Genomic DNA, 18,161 nt, shown 5'->3' with positions numbered 1-18,161 from the left:
TTTTATGGCTGAGGACTATAGTTGACTTGCTAACTTTAGGACTGCAGTTGTCATGAACAGTTTTGCACTCAAGTTTCCATCAGTGGAGAGTTACAACATCAACGAGACTGTCTTCATGTTAAAACTGTTAATATTATAGTCATGCTGTCTGTTGTTGCCCAAATGAGGATGGGTTCCCTTTTGAGTCTGGTTCCTCTCGAGGTTTCTTCCCCATGTCGTCTGAGGGAGTTTTTCCTTGCCACCATCGCCAGAGGCTTGCTCATTGGGGATAGATTAGGGATAAAATTAGCTCATTTTTTAAGTCGTTCAAATTGTGTAAAGCTGCTTTGCGACAATGTTTATTGTTAAAAGCACTATACAAATAAACTTGACTTGACCTCTGTTACAGATATTATACTGTATTTGCACTACTGCTATTTTGTACATTGTTTGATTTTAGAGTGTATTTTTACATATATATCTCATCTCATCTCATCTCATTATCTCTAGCCGCTTTATCCTGTTCTACAGGGTCGCAGGCAAGCTGGAGCCTATCCCAGCTGACTACGGGCGAAAGGCAGGGTACACCCTGGACAAGTCGCCAGATCATCGCAAGGCTGACACATAGACACAGACAACCATTCACACTCACATTCACACCTACGGTCAATTTAGAGTCACCAGTTAACCTAACCTGCATGTCTTTGGACTGTGGGGGAAACTGGAGCACCCGGAGGAAATCCACGCAGACATGGGGAGAACATGCAAACTCCGCACAGAAAGGCCCTTGCCGGCCACGGGGCTCTAACCCAGACAGCCCTAACCACAATTTTCCTTAATATAAATATTTTTATCTGATTTTACAAGTAAGGTGAGAGAGAGAAATGGCATTTTGATTCTCCTATATGTCCTGGATATGTAGTGAAATGACAATAAAAAAATCTTTGAATCTTTTCAGCACAGACTTTGTGAGAGAAAAATAAAACACCGTGTTAGTGTTGCTGTTTATTTGACACTCGTAGTCACGTGACACCAGCGCACAATCACCTGAAATATGGACAGTTTGCACGTGGGTCCCGTATGTAATCTAAATGGTGAGGTTGTGAGCAGTGTGAGTGGAGATCCTGTTTCTCCTCCGCAGTGCTTGTGTAGTCAAGTTTAAACGAGAGCCTGTTAATGTGTGGTGCACACACAGTTCACACAAAGCAGCTCGGTGCGCGCATGACTATAGTGGCGGCGGATTTGGAGCGTGAGACAACTGGAGAGTCAAACAGGGGGGAAAAAACAGAAAGAAAGAAAAACAAATCCAAAACAAACATCGCAAGACATCAGGAAGGTGAGGTGAGCGTGCGCTGTGCTTTTCTTTCCGAGTTGATCAAAGTAAAGTGTTAAATCTGTCTCTCCTGTTCCTCAGATTCAGCAGTGACGTCACTGCATCTAATACTGTATTTACCGAATTTCAGAAAGCACAATGAGTGAGAGAAAGAACCACTCTGTCATCGTGTTATTGGAAAATAATCAACAACAGGGTGGTGCAGTGGAGTGGAGTGGAGTTCCTGTTACTACCCTGAAGTCGATGATTTTCTGATAACAGCACATCCCTAAGTGTTTTATTCCTCTTACACCACAGCAATTTGCCACAATGTTTACTTTTTTTAGTTCCTGTTGTTGCTTATGCTATAGCAGCTATAAACAGTTGTTCCCTCACCAGCTTCTTTTCTCTCTCGACGTTAATAAGACGGATAACAAAAACAGCTTCCGAGAAACCACAAACCGTAAACTTCTCTGTCCTGAAGATGTCAGAAAACTTAGTTACAGCGTTACATCTGACTGCTACAAATCGTTGGCACTGTAGACTCCTTCCATACATGTCAAATAAACACATGATTTTTAAAAGCCATGTATGTGGAGCATCTGCTGTACAAGTCACTGTACAAGACACCTTCTGACCAATCAGAATCCACAATTCAAAAGCAGCATGTTCAACCTTTGTTTAGTTTTATTTCTCAGGCTGTTCTTCTGCTGTATTGTTGTGCATGCATGACCGCTTTAATAATGACAGATGTTTCTCATGACACACACGCATGCACGGCTCATTGCTGGATAAAATGTCTTCTATGCTTATTAGTGGTGTAACAGTGAGCCTGATTTAGTGTGGCTGTGAGGCAGAGTGGGACACTTCCTTTAACCCCGACTAGTGTTCTCTCTCCCACACACAGTGCAACCATAAAAATCCTCAAGATGCACACACTGACAGATGAAATGCAGGAAAGTGGCATTGCTTCACACTTGGCTGCTTTATTGTTGTTTTACTTAATCAATTCCAGATTCAGACCCGAGTTGAAAGATTCAATGAAAGCAAGGACACACACATACATACAACCCCGATTCCAAAAAAGTTGGGACAAAGTACAAATTATAAATAAAAACGGAATGCAATAATTTACAAATCTCAAAAACTGATATTGTATTCACAATAGAACATAGACAACATATCAAATGTCGAAAGTGAGACATTTTGAAATTTCATGCCAAATATTGGCTCATTTGAAATTTCATGACAGCAACACATCTCAAAAAAATTGGGACAGGGGAAATAAGAGGCTGGAAAAGTTAAAGGTACAAAAAAGGAACAGCTGGAGGACCAAATTGCAACTCATTAGGTCAATTGGCAATAGGTCATTAACATGACTGGGTATAAAAAGAGCATCTTGGAGTGGTAGCAGCTCTCAGAAGTAAAGATGGGAAGAGGATCACCAATCCCCCTAATTCTGCGCCAACAAATAGTGGAGCAATATCAGAAAGGAGTTCAACAGTGTAAAATTGCAAAGAGTTTGAACATATCATCATCTACAGTGCATAATATCATCAAAAGATTCAGAGAATCTGGAAGAATCTCTGTGCGTAAGGGTCAAGGCTGGAAAACCATACTGGGTACCCGTGATCTTCGGGCCCTTAGATGGCACTGCATCACATACAGGCATGCTTCTGTATTGGAAATCACAAAATGGGCTCAGGAATATTTCCAGAGAACATTATCTGTGAACACAATTCACCATGCCATCCGCCGTTGCCAGCTAAAACTCTGTAGTTCAAAGAAGAAGCCGTATCTAAACATGATCCAGAAGCGCAGACATCTTCTCTGGGCCAAGGCTCATTTAAAATGGACTGTGGCAAAGTGGAAAACTGTTCTGTGGTCAGATGAATCAAAATTTGAAGTTCTTTATGGAAATCAGGGACGCCGTATCATTCGGACTAAAGACGAGAAGGACGACCCAAGTTGTTATCAGCGCTCAGTTCAGAAGCCTGCATCTCTGATAGTATGGGGTTGCATTAGTGCGTGTGGCATGGGCAGCTTACACATCTGGAAAGACACCATCAATGCTGAAAGGTATATCCAGGTTCTAGAGCAACATACGCTCCCATCCAGACGACGTCTCTTTCAGGGAAGACCTTGCATTTTCCAACATGACAATGCCAAACCACATACTGCATCAATTACAGCATCATGGCTGCGTAGAAGAAGGGTCCGGGTACTGAACTGGCCAGGCTGCAGTCCAGATCTTTCACCCATAGAAAACATTTGGCGCATCATAAAACGGAAGATACGACAAAAAATACCTAAGACAGTTGAGCAACTGGAATCCTACATTAGACAAGAATGGGTTAACATTCCTATCCCTAAACTTGAGCAACTTGTCTCCTCAGTCCCCAGACGTTTACAGACTGTTGTAAAGAGAAAAGGGGATGTCTCACAGTGGTAAACATGGCCTTGTCCCAACTTTTTTGAGATGTGTTGTTGTCATGAAATTTAAAATCACCTAATTTTTCTCTTGAAATGATACATTTTCTCAGTTTAAACATTTGATATGTCATCTATGTTCTATTCTGAATAAAATATGGAATTTTGAAACTTCCACATCATTGCATTCCATTTTTATTTACAATTTGTACTTTGTCCCAACTTTTTTGGAATCGGGGTTGTAGAATATTTCACATGCATATCTTTATATGAGTAAAAGGGAAAATAAATCTATTGACTTTAACACTTCAGATGTCATAAGTTCTCTTCACGCATGCACACACAGTGGACAGAAACAGAAATAACTACATGCAACACGCCAGAGCATCTTTTCTCAGAAACAGAAAATGTCGCTCTTTGACTTTTGTTGTATTTAACACTGTTTTTCAGTTCACCTTTCTTCTATATTTCTCCAAGATTAAAGTTTTGGGCTGCTCACAGGCAATAAAACACACTCATGTGTCGTGCTCAGTAGATCACCCTGTGAGGGAGATGCAGCATAGACACACACGTCGGGGGTTTTTTTTGTGTGTGTGTCAAATATTTCTTAGTATTTTACTGTTTCTCCCCACAGGACAGCCTTCAGAGAAAATCAGTAGAACTGACTGAACAGTGTGTCATGAGAGCCATGAGTGTCTGTGTAGAAATCATGATGTTTCACCTGTCCTTCAGTCGTGAGGGAGAGAAAATGGAGGAAATAGAGTGAGTGTGGCTGCTTAGTTTGATGTGTGTCTTTTAGTTTCTGGTATGTGTGCATGCTTGTCTGTTTTTAGTGGACGTGTGTGTCTGGGAGGGACAGCGGGATGAAGAAAAGACTGAGGGAGGGAAGTCTCTTTATCCTCTCCAGCTGTGTGACCATCTGGGTTATCAAACAGGAAATAGAGAGGAAGGAGAAAGACATTGCTTCCTTTTATTTTACATCCGAGAGAGAGAGTCTGTGTGTGGTTGCCCTCATATATGCAAACTCACAGCATGCAAAACTTTTCTTTGACTTGCATTCAAATGAGCTCCAACTTAGTTGGGATGGGATGGATCCAATTTAAAATGGACAGGTGTGTGTCTGTGTGTGTGAGTGATGAGCTATAGGAAGCCCAAGAGCAGTAAATGTCCTTCAATCAAGATTCCTGTCTGTCATTACATCATCAATTACTGTTTCTACACACACACACACACACACACACACACACACACACACACACACGTGCTATCCCCTATGTACTACATATTGTGTAGACTAAGGTTGCGTGTTGGGGGGGATGCCACATGAGATTAATGTGAGTGAATTTTTGTGGAAGCAAAATATATGATACTTTTTATAGTGTGTGTGTGTGTGTGTGTGTGTGTGTGTGTGTGTGTGTGTGTGTGTGTGTGTGTGTTATGGAAAATGAAGTCTACTGTTCAGACACACTTTAATCAAGGGGAAGAGGAAATGTGTTTGTGTGTGCAGTTTGGAATCCCCCTATAGGAAGGAATTCATAATTATAACACTGATAGTTTTGGCATTTAAGGTTACAGTTGGTGTGTGTGTGTGTGTGTGTGCATGTGTGTGTGTGAGAGAGAGAAAGATCTATCTATCTATCTATCTATCTATCTATCTATCTATCTATCTATCTATCTATCTATCAGTGTTTGTGTCTGTGCCCCAAAGAGCCAAGCATCATGAGAAGTGTGTGTGTGTGTGTGTGTGTGTGTGTGTGTGTGTGTGTGTGTGTGTGTGTGTGTGTGTGTGTGTTTTTAAAATGTATTTGGTCACTTTAAAGTCCTGTGATTATTTTAAACGAATTCGGTCCACATGGAAAATGAACAAGCTGGCCTTATTTGGAATAAGATCATACCAGGGACACTGAGGACACGCCCCATTACCATCAGAGGGTGGAGCTTCAGCACCTTTGGTTTCAGTGCTATTCTTTGATGTTACTGCAAGTGTTTTTTTTTTTCCTTTCTTTCTTGGTCTTTGACTCTACCCCTTAATTTGTTGGGACATTTACACAAGACATGTGAGGTTCATAAAAAACAAAAAACAAACAAAAAAGCATCTTCTGCCTTTTTGTCCTGTGTGTGTGTGTGTGTGTGTGTGTGTGTGTGTGTGTGCAAATTTGTGGATAAGCAGCCTCACTAACGTGAATGTCGAATGAAAAGTTTTTCTGATCATTTGTTTGTGTTACTGTGATTTTTATATACAGATTAAGCTGTAAAGTTTAAATCACTTATTTCAATTACACAACACTTTACTAAAACATGAAAATCAACACAAAACACTTGTCATTCAGTCAGGATAAATATAATGGCACCCTATAAGAGGAGCAGTTTATGTAGGGCTGGGTGATGCAACAAAAGTACCTTATCACCATTCCCAAAGCCATTTCTGATAAGCTGTACATCATGACATTCCGGTTCACTCACAAACTGCCAGCAATACAGAGTGTATTTCAGAAAACGGATATACAGTGGTGCTTGAAAGTTTGTGAACCCTTTAGAATTTTCTATATTTCTGCATAAATATGACCGAAAACATCATCAGATTTCCACACAAGTCCTAAAAGTAGATAAAGAGAACCCACTTAAACAAATGAGACAAAAATATTATTCTTGGTCATTTACTTATTGAGGAAAATGATCCAATATTACATATCTGTGAGTGGCAAAAGTATGTGAACCCCTAGGATTAGCAGTTAATTTGAAGGTGAAATTAGAGTCAGGTGTTTTCAATCAGTGGGATGACAATCAGGTGTGAGTGGGCACCCTGTTTTATTTAAAGAACAGGGATCTATCAACATCTGATCTTCACAACACATGTTTGTGGAAGTGTATCATGCCACGAACAAAGGAGATTTCTGAGGACCTCAGAAAAAGCATTGTTGATGCTCATCAGGCTGGAAAAGGTTACAAAACCATCTCTAAAGAGTTTGGACTCCACCCATCCACAGTCAGACACATTGTGAACAAATGGAGGAAATTCAAGACCATTGTTACCCTCCCCAGGAGTGGGCGACCAACAAAGATCACTCCAAGAGCAAGGCGTGTAATAGTCGGCGAGGTCACAAAGGACCCCAGGGTAACTTCTAAGCAACTGAAGGCCTCTCTCACATTGGCTAATGTTAATGTTCATGAGTCCACCATCAGGAGAACACTGAACAACAATGGTGTGCATGGCAGGGTTGCAAGGAGAAAGTCACTGCTCTCCAAAAAGAACATTGCTGCTCGTCTGCAGTTTGCTAAAGATCACGTGGACAAGCCAGAAGGCTATTGAAAATGTTTTGTGGACAGATGAGACCAAAATAGAACTTTTTGGTTTAAATGAGAAGCATTATGTTTGGAGAAAGGAGAAACACTGCATTCCAGCATAAGAACCTTATCCCATCTGTGAAACATGGTGGTGGTAGTATCATGGTTTGGGCCTGTTTTGCTGCATCTGGGCCAGGACAGCTTGCCATCATTGCTGGAACAATGAATTCTGAATTATAGCAGCGAATTCTGAAGGAAAATGTCAGGACATCTGTCCATCTCAAGAGAAGGTGGGTCATGCAGCAAGACAACGACCCTAAGCACACAAGTCGTTCCACCAAAGAATGGTTAAAGAAGAATAAAGTTAATGTTTTGGAATGGCCAAGTCAAAGTCCTGACCTAAATCCAATCAAAATATTGTGGAAGGACCTGAAGCGAGCAGTTCATGTGAGGAAACCCACCAACATCCCAGAGTTGAAGCTGTTCTGTACAGAGGAATGGGCTAAAATTCCTCCAAGCCGGTGTGCAGGACTGATCAACAGTTACCGCAAACGTTTAGTTGCAGTTATTGCTGCACAAGAGGGTCACACCAGATACTGAAAGCAAAGGTTCACATACTTTTGCCACTCACAGATATGTAATATTGGATCATTTTCCTCAATAAATAAATGACCAAGTATAATATTTTTGCCTCATTTGTTTGACTGGGTTCTCTTTATCTACTTTTAGGACTTGTGTGAAAATCTGATGATGTTTTAGGTCATATTTATGCAGAAATATAGAAAATTCTAAAGGGTTCACAAACTTTCAAGCACCACTGTATTTATAACCAGTAATAAATCAGTTTATTCTTGATACACAAATTTTTAAAAATGTAATCAAATTTTATTGAGAGAATGCAATATTAAACAGTGGATAAACATTCTTATTTTTTAATTGTACAAATTTAAACATTTAAGGACAATTTTAAACTCGCATCAGCTGGTTTCAGTGATTTTTTTGTAATTATTTTTTAATCAGTTTTTAAGCTTAGTTATCATGAGATACATGAGAAGTGGATTGTGACATTTTCTCACAATATCTATTACATTGTCGTATCACTCAGCACTAGGCTACGTCCACATTAATATATTTTAGTTCTAAAATGCATCACTTTTGCTACGTTTCTACCTGGCGTCCACACTACTCTGGAGTTTTCAAGCCCTAAAAGCGGAGAATTTTGGAAACACTGCTGTGTCATAGTTTGAAAACTTCAAGGTTGTGTTACAGTCAAGATGGACAGAAACAGAGCTGTTTTGAAACAATGACACAGACACCCACATTTGCTTCCTGATTGGGTCTCCTCAATTACGACATACGTATCCTTTCCTGATTTGTCACGCTCCTATCATGTGACCCTTTTCTGGAAGAAAATGAACCAGCATGGCACATTCATGCCCAGTGTATATGAATGGTCATGTGATGTGCATTATCAGGTGTGTTAGTCTGGACGGAGATTATTTCTGATGCGGAGTTAAAATGGTCCTCTGGATGGAGATAATACTTGTTTTAAAACTCAAATGTACTAATGTTGACGTAGCCTTAGTCTACTATAGCTGAGGGGGTGCAGTGGCTGAGCTGCATTACTGGAAGATTTAACACATGCCACATTAGGATGTACTCTTTCACTGCTTTAGAAGATTATTTTATTGTACAAGATGCAGCATAAACATGATGCCAAGACACCAATATGATACAGATAACTTTTTTAAACATTGAAGGGAAAAAAAACACAATCTACCTGACATTATATTAAAAAAAGCCAATACAGAAGTTATGTCAGTTAGGGCAGCAATGAAACACATAGCCTCTTTCATTGCTTAGTCACCATGTTGTAATTTTAGGCTCTTGTTTTTAATCAAGCAGGAATTTTTCATTCTTTATTGCCAACAAACCTTTACTTCATTAAATGATTGAAACCTTTTACAACATTTAGAACTTCTACTTCCAATATGACAAATTACAAATATTTTACTGTGAAATCATGTAATTTTTGATGCTCTGCAAAACTAAATCATATGCATTTTTAAAATGCATGTACACTTATTTAATATCACACACACACACCTTTAAAGCTTCTTGACGTTTTCATACTGCAGGGGATTGTGGGAAAAGTAGTGGCTCTTTTTGGACACACACAGGAAGTAAACAGTGATTATTTAGGGTGCTGAAAAAACATCCACTTCCTGTTTGGGGTGGACAGAAATGTAAAGGACACACCCTTCTAACTATAGTGTGTGTGTGTGTGTGTGTGTGTGTGTGAGAGAGAGAGAGCGAGAGAGAGAGAGAGAAAACTGCAAGATGCTGATCATGTTCGTAGTTGTGGGCCTCAGAAACAGGAAATGAGGTGCTGTTGGGGCACCTGTCTCACATGCATAAAGAGACTTTCCTAATCGCCTCTGATCGTGTGTGTGTGTGTGTGTGTGTGTGTGTGTGTGTGTGTGTGTGTGTGTGTGTGTGTGTGAGAGTGTGTGTTTGAATCCATCTAATCCATCTGTTTTTGTACTAAATGTCTAAATGTTTCCATCTTTTTCTTCCACAACATTACCACCATTTACATCAGTCCAAATACCTTTCTACCCAGAGATGTGTGTAGAAACAGCTGCTGTGCTCCAGTATGTACTGAGCAATAAACAATAGCAACCAGCAATTTAGAATAGAGCTGACCTGCAACAGATGTGTGTTTGACGGATTTCTTGTACTCGTGTGTGTGTGTGTGTTTGTGTGTGTGTGTGTATGTGTGGCCTAGTCATTGTTTTTCAAGCCTGTAGCAGATGTGGGTTGAACAATGAACTGGATAAATAAAAGGAAATGGAACATAAATAGCTGTGTGCATGTGCGCGCACGTGCGTTTTCATATCAGCATGTCCTCACCGTAAGTGTGTGTGGCAGCAGATGGATCTCATATGAACCATTCTTGTCCAACATACGCATGCGCAAACATGCGTGCACACACAGGAGTGAAAAGTTGTTAATTTGTGGAGTCTAGACCAGCCTTTCTCAACCAGGGTGCCGTGGCACCCTGGGGTGCCGTCTGGCTTTGTTGGGGTGCCGTCAAAAAATTATATATTCTAACATTGAAATAAATAAAATGAATTAAAATTCCAAAAAACTATAGTTACACTAATGCAGATCATCGCCGCCTCATGCATCATCAAAATTTGTCTCACAGCCCCCTTTCTCATGTCACAACGTCACTGCCGGGGTCAGCGTATGGTCAGCGTGACTGCATATATTTTATATGGGGGTGCCTTGAGAATTTGCATACTTCTGAAGGGTGCCGTGACTGAAAAAAGATTGAGAAACGCTGGTCTAGACTGATTTTTTTAATTTATTTATTTATTTATTTATTTATTAACATTTATAGTTTCTATAGAAACTGCTCATTCACAGGTACGTACTTATACAATGGACCCTCCACTAATAATAAGCAAATTTGTGGAATGGTAATGTTTTCTGTAATTCAATTCAATTCAAAACACTTTATTTGTCCCCTGGGGCAATTGTAAGGAGGTGTTTATGTAATATTTATGGAGTCTCCAGTGTCAGCTCAGGGCAGCACGGTGGTGTAGTGGTTAGCACGGTCACCTCACAGCAAGAAGGTTCTGGGTTCGAACCCAGCGGCCGGTGAGGGCCTTTCTGTGTGAAGTTTGCATGTTCTCCCCGTGTCTGCGTGGGTTTCCTGTGGGTGCTCCGGTTTCCCCCACAATCCAAAGACATGCAGTTAGGTTGATGTGGGGTGGCCTTGGGCTGAGGTGCTCTTGAGCAAGGTACCTAACCCCTGACTGCTCCCTGGGCACTGTGGTGTGGCTGCCTACTGCTCTGAGTGTGTGTGTGTGTGTTCACTGCTTCAGATGGGTTAAATGCAGAGGATGAATTTCACTGTGCTTGAAGTTTGCATATGACAAATAAAGGTTTCTTCTTAAAAACCATTAAAAAAAAACATTATAACAGTTAAGCTGTAACTTCAAGTTTTCTTGAAAGCAACAAGTCAGTGTTTAGGGGCGGGGCTTAGTGATTGGTTTCAGCATTAAATAATCTAGGGTCATGTGTGTGTGTGTGTGTGTGTGTGTGTGCTTCCAAGATTCCATAGTAATTGTGATGATGAAAGGCATGGGAACAAAGACACACACACATACAGTGCTCAGCGTAAATGACTACACCCCCTTTGAAAAGTAAAATTTTAAATAATATCTCAATGAACACAAACAATTTCCAAAATGTTGAAAAGACAAAGTTTAATATAACATCTGTTTAACTTATAATGTGAAAGTAATGTTAATAATATAAACTTAGATTACACATTTTTCAGTTTTACTCAAATTAGGGTGGTGCAAAAATGAGTACACCCCACAACAAAAACTACTACATCTAGTACTTTGTATGGCCTCCATGATTTTTAATGACAGCACCAAGTCTTCTAAGCATGGAATGAACAAGTTGGCGACATTTTGCAACATCAATCTTTTTCCATTCTTCAGCAATGACCTCTTTTAGTGACTGGATGCTGGATGGAGAGTGATGTTCAACTTGTCTCTTCAGGTATTCCCTAAAGAAAATAATTTCTTTACACCACAAAGGTGAAGGCTACAAGAAGATCAGCAAAGCTTTACTTATCAGTCAGAATACTTTAGCAAAAGTGGTACAAAAATTTAAGAAAGATGGAACTGCAACCATCTCACAGAGACGTCCAGGTCGTCCACGGAAGTTAACACCTCGACAGGAGCGTCTTCTGATGAGAAGGGTTGAAGAAAATCAGCATGCAAGTTCACTGCAGTTATCTAAAGAAATAGAAAGCCAAACTGGGGTGACTATTTCCCGTGACACAACACGGTGTACACTGCAGAGGAATGGCATGCATGGATGCCGTCCACGAAAGAATCCTCTCCTAAAGCCCAGGCACAAAAAAGCCTGCCTAGAGTTTGCCAGGGCCCATGCTGACAAAGATGAAGACTACTGGGACTCTATACTCTGGAGTGATGAGACCAAGATACAGTAAATGTTTTTGGAACTGATGGCTTCAAAACTGTATGGCATTGCAAAGGTGAGGAATACAAAGAAAAATGCATGGTGCCTACAGTGAAACATGGTGGTGGCAGTGTCCTTATGTGGGGCTGCATGAGTGCTGCTGGTGTCGGGGAGCTGCATTTCATTGATGGCATCATGAATTCACAGATGTATTGCTCTATACCGAAAGAGAAGATGCTACCATCACTCCGTGCCCGTGGTCGTCATGCACTTTTCCAACATGACTAAACACACATCTAAGGCCACTGTTGGATTTCTGAAGAAGAACAGGGTGAAAGTGATTCAGTGGCCAAGTATGTCTCCTGATCTGAACCCAATCGAACACCTATGGGGAATTCTGAAGAGACAAGTTGAGCACCACTCTCCTTCCAGCATCCAGTCGCTAAAAGAGGTCATTGTTGAAGAATGGAAAAAGATTGATGTTGCTAAATGTCACCAACTTGTTCATTCCATGCCGTTTCCATTTCCGGTTGAGAGTACATCATGCGCATTCTGGCTGCTGCTTTTCACCGGAGCTATTTTTTTCTGTGTGTTTGTGTAGTTTGATGTTTATTTGAGTGTTTTGTCCACTGCTTCTGGTGTAGCTCCAGACCCAGTTTTGGGCATCGGTCCCCTCCAAGCCTTGGTTTGCTGTGGGTGATGCCTGTGCTCCCAGCTGTGGACTGCAGTGAGCTTGTTGCTCATTTTGACATCGTGGTTGTCCAGCGCTCTGTGCTTTAATGCTTGGCGTGATGTTCCGGGCGATGTTGCTCAGTGGCGTCGCGGCGGCTGTGCAGGCGGTTTGGGACACACCAGCGCTCTGCATGGCGGTGTTTCTGTGCTCGCTCTGTGGATCCATGGTGTGGTGTTCGAGTGATGTTGCTGGTGGCGTCGCGGTGGCTGTGCTGGTGGTGTGGGACTTGTTTTCGTGCGTCTTTTGGTGGGACTGTGGCTGCTACACCACTGGAATTACATCCTGACCCCTATTTGGTGGACTTTTTTTTTCCCCTGTCTATAATTGTAAAGCGTCCTTGGGTTTTAGAAAGGCGCTATATAAATTGAACCTATTATTATTATTATTATTATTATTATTATTATTATTATTATTATTATTATAAGACTTGGTGCTGTCATTAAAAATCATGGAGGCCATACAAACTACTAGATGTAGTAGTTTTTGTTGTGGGGTGTACTCATTTTTGCACCACCCTAATTTGAGTAAAACTGAAAAATGTGTAATCTAAGTTATATTATTAACCTTACTTTCATGTTATAAGTTAAACAGATGTTATATTAAACTTTGTCTTTTCAACATTTTGGAAATTGTTTGTGTTCATTGAGATATTGTTTAAAGTGTTACTTTTCAAAGGGGGTGTACTCATTTACGCTGAGCACTGTACATATAATATATACACACCCCATTTCTGTATGTCAGACTAATCCGTGATACTGTATGGGGTCTGTGTTATTCACACACACCCTAATACAATTCAGGTGACCTGTGTGTGTGTGTGTGTGTGTGTGTGTGTGTGTGTGTGTGTGTGTGTGTGTGTGTGTGTGTTCAGTTTCGCTTATTTAAAGCTAGAACAGTGAATCATCTAGAAGACACTCTCTGTGTCTCTCTGCCCTAAATTCTATATTCAGAGAGAGAGAGGGAGGGAAGGAGAGAGAGATAGCCTATTTTACACAGTCTCTTCAAGGCAGGAATGTTGCGCCTTTATTCCATCTTGGTGTTCTGTATAAAACATACGAATGTCGAATGGGGTTTTTGTGTTGTTCTCCCTCTGAGCCAGCAGTGGAGGTAGACATCAATTTGGGTCGGTGACTGTTTAAAGAGAGAGCCGGCATGGCGGGACAGGGGTGTGACTTTTTGAGTATGTATTACACTGTAAACCCGAATAAGTTGAGTTTACTTAAAAAAATTGAGGAAAGTGGTTGCCTTAAAAAAAATAAGTAATTATTAATGATTGAATTGAGTACCTTAAACTTACAATCTTCTGGTAAGTTTAAGGTACTCAATTCAATCATTAATAATTACTTATTTTTTTAAGGCAACCACTTTCCTCAATTTTTTTAAGTAAACTCAACTTATTCGGGTTTACAGTGTATGTGTGCGACCCCCTACACAGGGATTTATTAAAAAAAAAATATATATATATATATATATATATATATATATATATATATATATATATATATATATATATATATATATATATATATATATGAAGAAACTGTTCACTGATAATCCGAAGCAGTAGTTTGCTACAGGAACCAATTGTCTGTGAATTGGGGAGACAGCAAAGTCCGGGAGCTCCTTGTATTGAAAGCAATGCCAGTATGCTCGGGGTGTTCATATTTCCAGTGTGTATGTTGTAAGTCACACTAGACGCCAACAATCCATTGTGTTACACGTCACACCTCTGGTTTCAAAACGTTGGCATGCTATCTAAAAACACTGGGATGGCGTTATGCCGTCTTTGTTTGTTTGGTTCAGTGTAAACAACCAAAGCTGGCATAATGAGGAGTATTCTTAATGGCTGTATAGTGGGATCTCTGTGTAAAAGTGGTGAGCAAGAGTGTGTGTGTGTGTGTGTGTGTGTGTGTGTGTGAGAGAGAGAGAGAGAGAGAGAGAGAGAGAGTTCATCCTGGATGTTGATGCCTGTCTCCTGTTGCTATAAAATTATATTCCAGATTTGCTCCATCATCAGGATTGTTTGGAGTTTAACTTTTTAAATTTTTGCTCGTAGCTAACACATAATGGACACATGGGTATAATAAAAACACATGATTGTGTGTGTGCGTGTGCGTGCGTGCGCGCACACACACACTCTGTATGATGTCCTGAAGTTATTGGCACACACTTTCTGTACATTGTGTGACTTGGCCATGTGTCACACACACACGGTGCATCATCACTGTGCCAGAAATATGCAGCGCTGTGTACAAGGAAACAGGACGCAGTGATCAGAGCAGTGATCAGCACTGCAGTGTAGGTGGAGCTGAGCTGAACTCTTTTGCATCGTGCGGTCAACTGATTGCTCAGCCCTGCAGATTAATAACACGATATCAAGCGTATTAAAGTAATCAGTGTTCACTGATCAGCCTGTAGGCATGGTTGAAGAATAAAAGTGCTCAAGCTCCATCTTTTCTCCTCTCAGGCAATCACATACTAACTAAGTAAAGTAATTAACACGTAGTTTATTGCCATATGTTGCTACTACAGAGACAGTGGAATCAGTACTTGCAGAAAGTCTCTCAACATTGTTCATGTAGAAGAATGAAAATGTGAACAATACAACTTCTAACAACATTCAGCACTAAGCGGTGTTCCAAGAGTGCTGATCACCCCATGTGTCTGTGTTCACTACATCAAATTCCAGTTCTAGCAGTAGCTTGTTACATTGAAACCATTACGACACTTATTACGGACAGTCAGTCAGTCTATGCGTTGGCATAGCAACATGCAACACTATCCAGCTGTGGTCTGATTCCTGTCATTTGGTAAGAATTCATGCTTCGCTAACAACACGAACACCAGAAAGATGTAATGCTTTACACACCACACGCTGCAGACAACATTGGTATCACATGCTCTGTGTGTGTAACAGTCACATCACAAAAGTACAGAATAAGGACAGAAACTTCTAGAAGTCAAGGCATTTCACTTTTCAGTTCCATTTATAAAATAGAAATAAACAGATTTTCATTTCATTCAAAAGTTTTTCATGCAAAGCTGAATAAATATTCCATAATAAAGGATAAATATTGTATTTGTGTTTAATGTAGTATTCGTGTTTGATAGCTAGTGATTGTGTTATTGTGAGTTGAAGTGTGTGTGTGTGTGTGTGTGTGTGTGTGTGTGTGTGTGTGTGTGTGTGTGTGTGTGTGTGTGTTTCACTCCGTTTGCTGTGTCAGGAAATTCTTCATGTCCTTACACAGTCCTACTGACTGTCTACTGCACATCTGGGCCCCATTATGTGTGTGTGTGTGTGTGTGTGTGTGTGTGTGTGTGTGTGTGTGTGTGTGTGTGTGTGTGTGTGTGTGTGTGTTAATGTCTTAAAGCAGAGTTTAAACACAGATAACCCTTCATTAGACAGGCGTGTCCCCACTTGTTTAATGCTTTTAGTCATCCAACCAGCGAAGAAAGAAAATCTTGCCTTTGGGAGCTGCTAATCTCTTGCGTGCTCTCTCTCTTGTGCTCTCTCTCTCTCTCTCTCTCTCTCTCTCTCTCTCTGTGTGTGTGTGTGTGTGTGTGTGTGTGTGTGTGTGTGTGTGTGTGTGTGTGTGTTCTTAAACATCATGTAATAAACATGTCCTGATATCAATCTTCCACTAGATTTTAGGGTTCCTAAGTAGGGAGCATTTGTTGCCTCGGAGAAAAAAATAGTCCTTATTTTTGGAGAAATGATAATCTATAAATTTATGATACAATATTGTGACCTTACATATCATAATAAGCCAGGTTAGATGGAACATTTACACTGCTACAGTGTGTGTGTGTGTGTGTGTGTGTGTGTGTGTGTGTGTGTGTGTGTGTGTGTGTGTGTGTGTGTGTGTGTGATGTTGCTGGCTCATCAGCATTGTCCTGGTTTCATACTCCTCTGTAGCTTCAGGGTTCAGAGATAATTTAGTCGTGACATCATTATGCAGTAATTAGTACATGTTCTGGCTGACAGAAACACACTTGTGTCTTTGTACTGCTTCACTAATCAGGATGTTTGAGAGGAAATCTGAACATGTATATACAGCTGAGTGTAAAAGTTTCCACACCCATAGTCATCATATAGAATAGTAGAACAAGTGAAAGTATAGTACAGAACAGCATGAAAGGGTGTAGAACATAATACAGCACAGCTTAGAAGAATATACAACCCCAAATCAGAAAAGGGTGAGACAGTATGGAAAGTACAAATAATAAAAAAAGAAAGCAGTGAGTTCTCAACTTGCTTTGATTTGTGTTGCATTGCAGACAGTATGAACCCAAGATATTTCATGTTTTGTCTGGTCAACTTTATTTCATTTATTAATATACATCCATTCCTGCATTTCAGCCCTGCAACACATTCCAAAAAAAAATTGGATGGGGAAATTTAGGGCTAGTAATGAGGTAAAACAATTAAACATTGTGATTTGAAACAGATGATGGCCTAAAGTTTGGAGAAGCAGCTGTTACTGGTTCAATTTCCAGGACTGGCAGGAATAATCCATGGCTGAAATGCCCTTGAGCAAGGCACCTAACCCCCAACTGCTCCCCAGGCACTTTGTATGTGTGCGTGTGTTCATTGTATGTCGTTTGGATAAGGGCATCTGCTAAATACCTGTAATGTGAAGTCAATAGATGATTGTAATCGTAATTTGGTGCAAAATCAGTATCCAGGAAAGGCCTAGTCTTTGAGGAGCAAAGATGGCCTGAGGACCTCCAGTTTGTTAACATACACATGAGAAAATTATTTAAATGTTTAAAAGCAATGTTCCTCAAAGAAAGATACAAATGGATTTGGATAGTTCACCCTCTACCATGCATTAAACGATTCAAGGAATCTGGAGGAATTTTGGTGCAAAAAGGGCAAGGGCACAAGCCTAAGCTGAACACCTGTGATCTCTGATCCCTCATACGGCACTACATCAAGAACCATCATCAATCTATAGCTGATATAACCACATGGGCTCAGGGTTACTTTGGCAAACCTTTGTCAAGCACTACAATGCAGAATTACATCCACAAATACCAGTTAAAACTTTACTGTGCAAAAAGGAAGCTTTATGTTAATTGTGTCTAGAAGCAATATCATCTTCTCTGGACTTGGAAGCATCTGGAATGGACCACACAGTGGAAATGTGTATTGTGGTCACAAGAATCAGTATTCAATGTTTTTATTTATTTTATTTTATTTTTTATTTTTTTGTAAGAAATGGACACTATGTGCTCTGGACCATAGCTGACAAGGACCATCCAGACTGTTCCCAATAACAAGTCCAAAAGCCAGGGTCTGTCATGGTATGGGGTTGTGTCAGTGCCCTTGGCAAAGATAACTTTCGCTTCTGTGATGGCAGCATTAATGCAGAAAAGTACTTTGAGATTTTGGAGTAACATATGCTGCTTTCA

At 40.3% G+C, this 18,161-nt stretch overlaps 1 protein-coding gene across 2 annotated transcripts in view; it reads left to right on the top strand.

Annotated features, from left to right (window-relative positions):
- The first annotated feature begins 1,126 nt into the window (after positions 1-1,126).
- Positions 1,127-18,161, top strand: part of LOC132896758 (pleckstrin homology domain-containing family G member 1) — a 78,187-nt gene continuing 61,152 nt past the window's right edge. The window contains exon 1 of one of the 2 annotated variants that reach the window (XM_060937803.1): positions 1,127-1,315. In XM_060937803.1, the coding sequence (XP_060793786.1) occupies positions 1,156-1,315 (160 nt within the window). In that variant the 5' untranslated portion in view covers positions 1,127-1,155. Of the gene's footprint in view, positions 1,321-18,161 lie in introns of both variants that reach the window. The other variant, XM_060937806.1, reaches the window with a different exon arrangement.

Source organism: Neoarius graeffei, chromosome 13 (assembly GCF_027579695.1).
Source record: "Neoarius graeffei isolate fNeoGra1 chromosome 13, fNeoGra1.pri, whole genome shotgun sequence".
NCBI lineage: Eukaryota > Metazoa > Chordata > Actinopteri > Siluriformes > Ariidae > Neoarius > Neoarius graeffei.
This window is presented reverse-complemented; position numbering and strand designations above follow the sequence as displayed.